General features: G+C 39.7%; 1 protein-coding gene across 1 annotated transcript in view; it reads right to left on the bottom strand.

The window, feature by feature from the left end:
* The window catches only part of LOC135092646 (DNA repair protein complementing XP-C cells homolog), a gene marked incomplete at its 5' end in the record, with an annotated part of 16,056 nt that extends 6,318 nt beyond the window's left edge, over positions 1–9,738 (bottom strand). Inside the window, 3 exons of the mRNA XM_063991248.1 lie at positions 222–1,202; positions 9,367–9,421; positions 9,701–9,738. Coding sequence (XP_063847318.1) covers positions 222–1,202; positions 9,367–9,421; positions 9,701–9,738 — 1,074 coding nt within the window. The remainder of the gene's footprint in view (positions 1–221; positions 1,203–9,366; positions 9,422–9,700) is intronic.
* Between the last annotated feature and the right edge of the window lie 336 nt (positions 9,739–10,074).

Raw genomic sequence — 10,074 nt, forward strand, 5'->3', positions numbered from 1 at the left:
AGAAGAAAAGGAACAAGGAAGAAGAGGAGGAGAAAAGGGAAAAAAAAACAAGAAGAAGAAAAGGAGAAAAAGAAAATGGAGCAGGAGGAGGAGTATAGTAGTAGTAGTAGTAGTAGAAAACTTAACCTATAAATATTATTAAAAACACCACTATTATTGTCACCACCACCACCACCACCACCACCACCACCACCACCACCACCCACTCACCACCCACTCACCTCAATCTCTGCCACACAATGAATCTTCCCCCTCACAACATCCACACACACCCACTTCTCCTCCTCCTCCACGAACACCTCCACCCACTCCACCACGGCCTCTGTTTTCTTCTTCTTCTTCCCCTCCTCTTCCTTCTTCTTTTTCTTCTTTCCATCATCCTCTTCCTCCTGCGATCTTCTCCTCTGTGTCCTAACCGGTCTTCGAAATTTTGTCTTCTTGGGTTCAAAGTCGCTGTCCTCTTCTTCTTCCTCTTCTTCTGTCTTCCTCTTCCTCCCTCCTCCTCTTCCTCTTCCATTTGGCGGTGAAGTTTCAGAATCTGATGAAAGCATTTTGCGATTAAATTTTTTAGCTTTTAATTCCTTCTGCGTGCTTGTCGAGGAGGGTGAAGAGGAGGAAGAGGAGGAGGAGGGCTTGTGGGAGCTAGAAGAAGAGGAAGAGGCAGACGAAGTTTTAAGAGAACTAGAAGCAGAAGAAGGTGGAGATTTCACCGAGTCAGACGAACATTTTCCATCATTTTCTTCAGTTTTCCCTGGTTTGATGAGAGACCCAGACGCCGGCTTCCATGGGAGGGGCTGCAGTGCCATCACCAACCTGGCACTGATACCCAACGCCCTGCACAGTACCACGAAACACAGCACAGCCTCCCTAGTCGACCGCATCTCTCCATCCCCGAATCTCACCACCAGTACTTCCTCAACCGGTAACGCCCAGTAATCTTCTTCCAGTGTCTTATCTTTCACCGGGAATTTCTTGCCAAACCAGGTAACGAGGCGCTGCAGGTGTGTCAGGTCCAGACGGCCAGGTGGGTGTGCGTTCTTGCCAGGTGTGGTGGAGAGGGCCGCCCCCAGGAGAGTGCCACTGCCAAGTTTTGAGTTCAAGTACCGGCCGTGAGCTAACAGGCACAGAAGATGGACCTTGTGTGTGTTCTGTGCCACCTGTCGGATTGTCTCGTTTACCTTGCGCCTCAGGTAGTCCTCGATCTGTGGGGAGAGGTTAGGTTAGGTTAGGTTGGGTTAAGTTTGGTTAGGTTAGGTTAAGTTGGGTTGGGTTAGGTTAGGTTTGGTAAGGTTTGGTTTAGTATGAAATTAATATATGTATGTGTTTTAATTATGTGTGTGTGTGTGTGTGTGTGTGTGTGTGTGTGTGTGTGTGTGTGTGTGTGTGTGTGTGTGTGTGTGTGTGTGTGTGTGTGTGTGTGTGTCTAACGCAAGCAAGCATTTCTAGCACAAACATTAAAATACAAATAATAACTAGAATAAAGAAGAAAATGAAAGAAAAAGAAGAAAAGAAAAAGTAAAAGAGAAACAAAAAGAAAAAAAGACACGAAAAAGAAAACAAATAAAACGACAAACCAAATAAGGAGAAACAAAAAATAAACAAAACAAAAAAAGAACAAGAACAAGAAAAAAAATAAGAAAGAGGAAGAAGAAAACATACAATAACTCACCAACTCCTCTTCGGTCCTCCTCTTCTTCCTCTTCTTCATTCCCCACAGAGTTTCTGGAGCATCTAACTCAATCTTCACTCCTCCTCCTCCTCCTCCTCCTCCTCCTCCTGTGGTCTGGGAAAGAAGTTCCTTTACCTCATCCACCCCCTCCATCTCTCCCACCTCCTCCCACTCACTCATTTCTGAATCTGATTGGCTTATCATCTTCCCTCCTCCTCCTCCTCCTCTTCCTCTTTTTCCTCCTGCATCCTTTTCTTTTCTCCTCTTCTCCATTTCCTCTTGTCTACTCTTCCCTCTTGGTTTCCTCTTCCTTCCTGTTGTCTTCCTTTCCTCCTCCTCCTCCTCTTCTTCCTTTTGTTTGTTTGTCCTTCTCACTCTCTTTTCTTGCGTTTTTTGTGTTTTTCTTGTTTTCTCGTCTTGTTTCTGTGTCTCCGTTTGTTTGTTTGTGCCTTCTCTGCCTCTCTTTCTCTCTTCGTTCCTTCCTCCTCCTTTTCTTTGCTCTCCTTTCTCTTCCTCTTCTCTTTTCTTCTTATTCTCTATGTCTGTCTTTTGTTTATTCTGTGTTTCTCTTTTCATTTTCTTTATCTCCTTCTCTTCTTCTTCCTGATCCTCTTCTTTCACTTGCTTTGCTCTTTTTATTGGTAATTCTCTCTCTCTTCCTCTTCCCTTCATCTTCTCTTCCTTTTCTTGCTTTATTCCCTCTTTCTCAATTTTCAAGGACATTTTTTTTGGTTTTTCTTCCACTTCTTCTTTTATCAATCTTTCTTTCATCATCTTTTCCTTGTTGTCATCTTTTTTGTTTGATTTTCTTGTTTCTTTGGTTTTTTCATCCTTCCTTTCTTCCTTTCCTTCTTTCTTAATTGTTTTTGTAATGTTTTCTACTTTATTCTTGTATTCTTCCTCTTTGTCTTTGTTCATCATGTCCTTCCTTATTCTACTTTCCCTCTCCTCATTTCCTCTTATGCTTGTTCTTCTTCCCTTCTTCTCTACTTCTTTATTTCTGCCCTTCTCTGGTGTCATTAATCCTTCTTTTCCCTCAAATATCTTCTTCTCAATAGCTGCAAAGTCAAAATCTTCCTCTTCCTCCTCTTCCTCTTTATTCCTCCTTCCCCTTCCCTGCTTCATCACACCTGCCTCTTCTCGTCTTCTACCCAAAACATTATTTTTTCGAGTATTTTCACGGATTTTCTTAGAATTCGGAGTTTTTTGTTGATTGCCGAATATTTTTCCCTCAATGGCACTGAATTCTAACTCCTCTTCTTCTTCTTCATCCTTCATATCCTTCTGGGAGTCCTTCGGTATGCTTCTTTCACCCTGCGAGGTCTTTTTTCCTTCAGGACGCTGTGTTGTGTCCCTCCTTCCCCTCCCAGTCCTTCTTCCTCCTTCACTCCAAGCCTCTTCCTTCTCTCCTCCTTTTGCAGTGTCTCTCCCATTCCTCCTTCCTACCTCCAGCACCTTTTCTTTCTCTCCTTCCTTCCCTGGCCCTCTCAATCTTAATCTTTTCAAGGGCATCCTCATATTCACATTTCTCGCGATGTCCTTAGAGTTCAGAGACATTTGGGGCATTTCTACACTCATTTCTGTATCCTGTCTTATCCTTCTGTCTGTTCCTGTGATATTCTAACCTGGCATCCTATTTTCCTTCCTTCCTGATGTCCTTCCTGTATCCTTATTATTCTTGTGTCCTATTCTATTTGTCCGATGTTATCCAGGTCCTCTTGTGTCTTGCTGTACGTCCCTGCAGGTCCTGAGGTGTCCCAGGGCTGGCTAAGGGATGCAGGGATATTGTCTGAGAGTGTCCCTGTAAAAGGATATCATTGTAGGAGCGTAAGATTGGTGAGTAAATGTGTGTGTGTGTGTGTGTTTTCATCCCTCTCTCCTTCCTTTCATTCTTTCTAAATTGTTCCTTGCTTTATTATTCTTGTGTGTGTGTGTGTGTGTGTGTGTGTGTGTGTGTGTGTGTGTGTGTGTGTGTGTGTGTGTGTGTGTTATTTTATCATGTAACCTAAACTGTCTTTTGATCCAACTCAATATCTTGACTAAACTTATTTCTTATCTAACTCCTAAGCTCTTAATCTTTCTTTTAATTTATCTTAACACCTTCAAATTTATCCTAGATTGTCTCTTTTTCTCTAATACCACCTATCTATAAAACTAACTTAATATTTCCAAACTTAACTAATATTCCATTACTTGCCTTCTAATCTAATACTCAAATTTCATCTATATATTTCATCTAACTACAGTCACCTAACTTAATCTATTTTACCTGTTAATCTCACCTGTCTTGTATTATCCAACCTGTATTTTACCTTCTAACTACACCTATCTCCTAATTAAACTTATATTTTAACTGTCAACCTCACCTGTCTTGTCTGAATTAACCAGTATTTTATTTGTTAATTTGTCTATTTTACCTGTCAGCTTCACCTGTCTTGTCTGAATTAACTTTAATTTTACTTATTAACCTGTCTGTTTTACCTGTTAACCTTACCTGTCTTGTCTGAATTAATCTGTATTTTATTTGTTAATTGGTCTATTTCACCTGTCACCCTCACATGTATTGTATTAATTGTGTTTCACCTTTTCTCACCTGTCTTGTATGAATTAATCTGTATTTTACCTTTCAATCTTACCTTCCTGTATAAATTAACTTGTTTTTTCACCTGTCAACCTCTGTCACGTAAGAATTAACACATTTCACCTGCTGGCTTCACCTGTCTTACCTAAATTAACCTGTATTTTATTCTTCTACCTCACCTGCCTTCCTGTATGAATTTACCAGACACAACGCTACTAATTGGACAAAACCACCTTACAGAGCCTTAATATCACACGTACCTAACAAATAATTCATTCAAATACTGTTAACCATTCCTATATGTATGTTCAGCCCTATACTCTTATATATCCCCTTGAACCACATAATCTCACATGTTGCCACTACTAAGATAACAAATAAACCTTATAGAACTCAAAAACAATGTATATCATACCGAAAAATCGTTAAAAAACCCAAAATTTTCGTTAATTATATCACAACCCCATACGGATCTTCACTTTAAAAAACGAGTATATGAATAAGACACGTGCAGCCGTAATGCGTGAACTTAGGAAACAGCTGTGAAGTTCAGAATGGAGTTAAGTATTAGTAGTTACTTGCCTGAGATGTATTATGCCTTGGTAACCTCCACAACGGTAATACAGTCAAAATATAAAGAGTTTCCTGAGATGTGTGGAAATGGCGGGGAATAACGGGCGGTCCTAATACGTTAAATAAATAGTAAACCGTTTATAACACCTTTAACTCATGTATCCAGTCTTATTTTCATGTATGATAATAAAAGATAAACTTTATAATTACAAGTTTTGGTATATATGAATTGGTTATAAATGTTAAATTCTAAATATAATAAAAACCGTCCCGGAGGTAAGACTGTCCCGCCACCTTCCTTACGCAAGTCAAAACAACAGTAGGTGACGTCAGGTTTACGTCACTAGTGCACCACGTGGGCCTTGCATAACACAGCGACGCCCTTACCTCCTCGCCCACGCCAGGCTCAGAATAACTCCATGGCAGAGTCACTAAGCTAAAAGACCCGCGAATAATGCCAAAGGTAATGTTTAGTTAGTAGTTTAATATGAAAATAATCGAAATCTTCATAATATATTTTTGATTTAGTGTATGGTATATGTATGGTGTATGTAATTTAGTGTAATATAAAGTTTACCAATGAAAAATGTTCCCTGATGTATTACAGAGCAGTCATACATATACAGTAATCTACGTATACAGTAACATATACATGTACAGTCAACATTACGTATACAGTAATTTCTATTGAACATTCTTATCAAGTCGAGGAAATGACTATAACTGCGCGCTGAAAAGATAAACGAACAAAATGAAAATAGAAATCAGAGAAAATATCACAGATTACGAAGAAGTTTTAAAAATATTGTGACCTCCTTTGCTTAATTTTTACCCATACACAACAACAAACCTATCAGCCAATCAATTAACAGAGTATTGTGAGAGAATTCTGCACAGTTAGGAGGCAATGCACGTACAGCCAGTCAGAACACTGCTCCCACACCACGACACTTTTCAAAGGCCAGAGACGTTTAGCTGGGTTCCTAAGAGTGTGTCTCCTGTTAGTAACGTAGAAATCTTGTTAATCTGTCACTAGAACCGTAAAAGCACCCTTATGAACTCGTGTCTCTTCACCATGAGTACTTTTAAAGGCCACAGAGACGGTTAGCCTGATTCCTAAGAGTGTGTCTCCTGTTAGTAACGTAGAAATCTTGTTAATCTGTCACTGGAACCGTAAAAACACCCTTATGAACCCGTATCACTTGAAAAAAAAACATCTTTAAAATCCGTGTCACTTCCGAAACACCCTTAAAAACCCGCATCACTTCAAGTAGAGCCTTTGGAAGAGGTAACAGGCCACTATGTACCATTGGCTGCTGTGTACCATTGGCTGCTATGTACCATCCATGGCTGCTATGTACCTGGCTGCTATGAACCATCAGTTATGTACCATTATTATCGTAAACAAAATACAGATAAATTAACAACTTATGGAAAAGGGAGAGAGAGAGAGAGAGAGAGAGAGAGAGAGAGAGAGAGAGAGAGAGAGAGAGAGAGAGAGAGAGAGAGAGAGAGAGAGAGAGAGAATCTATGATAGCCTACAAGAAATTAACTAAGCACCAAACAATGGACAACTTAGCAACTCTAATGGACCTACTCATTATTTGCTTTGAAACTCCAGTGGACTTTCTATTTTCTTTGAAACTCCATTGGACCTGCACCCTCAGTTATCCTTCTGGTACTGCACACAAAGCACCCTAAACACAACAAAACTCACCCAAACCACACTCAAAACACCCCTAAATATAACAAAACTCATCCAATCACACCCAAGACATGCTTAACATCCAAACACACTCAAAATACCCCACAACACCCAAATGTATCCACAAAACTCACCCAGAAACACACAAAACACATATTATTCATCCAAAAACATGCTCAAAACACCCCACATCACCTCAAAATATCCATAAAACTCACTCAAACATACTTATATCATGCTGAAAACATCCAAGAGACTCAAAACACCCTGATATACCCACAAAACTCATCCAACACACTCAAAACACCCTGATATACCCACAAAACTCATCCAACACAACCAAAATACACTAAAAACATTCAAAACACACCCAAAACACCCCACAACACCCTAGAATACCAATAAAACTCACCCAAAATACACTCAAACATCCAAAATACACTCAAAACACCTCAAACTACCCACAAAACTCACCCAAACACTCAAAACAGCCAAACACACACCAAAAACATCCCAAAACTCATTCAAACACACCAAAAAACATCCCGCAACAGGATACACCCAAACCACACTAAGACGCACCCAGAACACCCCACACAAACTCAAATAAAAGACCTGACACACATCCAAACTCACCCGAAACACTTGAAACACCCTAAATAAACTCAAAACAAACTCACAACACCTCAATATGCCCCCAAACACACCCAAAACACTCCACAATATACTCAAAACACTTTACAAGACTAGATACAGGTAAAATACACCTAAAAACATCCTAAGCCATACTTTAAACACCCTAAATTCACACAAAACACAGATATAATAGCAAATATACATCCTAAACACACTTAAACATTCACAAAACACTCCACAACACTCCTAAATACATCCAAAACACACTTAAAACACCCAAAACACATGAAATATTACAAAGAAAAAGCAGGGCAGGAAGGAAAACTAAGCTAAACATGGTCTTCTTGGTATTTACCTGTTATGCCCCGTCCTCCTTCTCCTCCATTTCTCCTTACTACTTCCTCTTCCTCCTCCTCCTCCATTTATCTATTTTTCTCCTTCTACTGCTACTACCGCACCCAGAACACCCCACACAAACTCAAATAAAAGACCCGACACACATCCAAACTCACCCGAAACACTTGAAACATCCTAAATAAACTCAAAACAAACTCACAACACCTCAATATGCCCTCAAACACACCCAAAACACTCCACAATATACTCAAAACACTTTACAAGACTAAATACACATAAAATACACCTAAAAACATCCTAAGCCACACTTTAAACACCCTAAATTCACACAAAACACAGATATAATAGCAAATATACATCCTAAACACACTTAAACATTCACAAAACACTCCACAACACTCCTAGATACATCCAAAACACTTAAAATACCCAAAACACATGAAATATTACAGAGAAAAAGCAGGGCAGTAAGGAAAACTAACCTAAACATGGTCTTGGTATTTACCTGTTATGCCCCGTCCTCCTCCTCCTCCATTTCTCCTTACTACTTCCTCCTCCTCCTCCATTTATCTATTTTTCTCCTTCTACTACTACTACCTACATACCTGAGCTTGGAAACACCTGGAAAAACACTGGAAATTACGGTAAATACTGACGAGGACACACTGTATCCGAGCGAGTCCCAGGACCATTGATGACGTCACAGGCGGGGGCTGCCGGCGCCCCGCTGGCTGACGTACGTAACGTATTTCATTTCAAAATTGACCCCTAGAAAAAAAGAAGCTAGGCTCGAATGCCTTATATATTCTGACTTGACAATTAGTTTAACTAATATTCACAATATCAAAACATCACCAGCCTGAGCAGTTGTAAAGAAATATTAATATGAAATATGTAAAAAAGTGTTGAATCTTTGACACCATTAAAATCATTGAAAAGTCCACCCATTTCATTTTACACCAATGAAAAAACACTTTAAAAAATCTGAACTGTTTTTCTAAACAATGCAAAGTTAGTTACAAGCTAAGATATTCAAATAAAAAATCCAAAAAATGACAAAATCACCACTTTTAACGGCATCAAAAGCTATTCTAGATTCCACACACTTAGCTCATCAGAAATGCAAAACACTTTAAATATCATAAACGATTTTTTGAAGCAATAAAACCTTCATTACGGCCTCAAATAAAAGAGCCAAAAAACCGGGTTGGGTAAATTTCACCGTAAAAACAGTCCTATATTTATGCAAAAAACAGCAAATTCACCAAGAGGCAAGAAACGCACTTCAAAAGCAACGAAATATTTTTTATAAATCATAAAAACTTACTATAGAAGCCAAATAAAGTCATTCAGAAAAATTCAAAAAAATATTGGAACCCAACAAGTTGGCTCAGGCAGCAATCCATCATGGCGGCCCTCGGCGGAGACCTTAGTGGGGTAGCCTGCGGCCATGTTGCCTTAATTATTCGTTCATGAGACCAAAAGTAGGCAATGGTGGATTTATCTGACCAGCGAATATGAAGGCCAGACATGTGGTTCCATCTTATGACATGTTTGGCTTACAATAAATGAGAGACGAAGCAAATAATGGCTGAAAACACTGACGTCCTGCCTCTACCTCAGCAGACAGCTTGTTTACAAATTAACGAATCTTTCATTATTTGCCTAAATCTCCAAGTTTCCAGACTCAGATGTGAACAAACTCTAAAAATAAGTCAACAACCTTAAAGCATGCCTAAAAAAGACGAATAATAAAACCTAAATAAACGAGACACTACAGGGAGGAGGAGGATGTAGTGAAGGCAGGAAGGCTGACTGAGGTGAGGCTGGCACCGCTGTACTCACCTTACATATTCCTGTCTCTCTGGTGCTGCTTGGCGGTGCTCGGTACTGGGAAAAGCTGCCGGGAATACGGAAACACTGGTTAAAAGAGCGTGTGGGGCAAGACTGACCAGTGTTGACCAAAACAATGTAGCCAGCCAGCCAGCCACCCGCTCTCCCTCCCCAGCGCCACGTATCACTGCTCCAACCACACTCACTATTATACACACTAACACTCACTAAAGGTGACATGTTATCAAATAATATATATGTCATATAATATCCTCACTTCCTCACTTCCCTTTCCCCACTCCATACCCACTACGACTACGTGATTATGAAGTAAAATTTCACTCACTGCTGCACCGTGTCACCGCAGCAAACACGAACGAGCGCAGGATAGGCTCAACTAATATGCTTCTCTCTCTCTCTCCCTCCTCACGACTGTTTCTCAAAGCCAAAATGATAATTACCAGGGTTTTCAAGAGTGTTTCTCCTGTTAATAATATAGAAATGTTGTAGATCTGTCACTAGAACCGTAAAAACACCCTTAAAAAACTGTATTACTTCAATGACAGCCTTTTAAAAGCAAGTTTCTCCTGTTAGTAATGTAGAAACTATGTTAATCTGTCACTAGAACCGTAAAAAACACCCTTGAAAACCCGTGTAACTATTGAGAGAGAGAGAAAAAAAAAAAACGATGCATTTTTTAACTTGTGTGCTGAACTCATG

This window comes from Scylla paramamosain, chromosome 40 (assembly GCF_035594125.1).
Source record: "Scylla paramamosain isolate STU-SP2022 chromosome 40, ASM3559412v1, whole genome shotgun sequence".
Classification (NCBI taxonomy): Eukaryota; Metazoa; Arthropoda; class Malacostraca; order Decapoda; family Portunidae; genus Scylla; species Scylla paramamosain.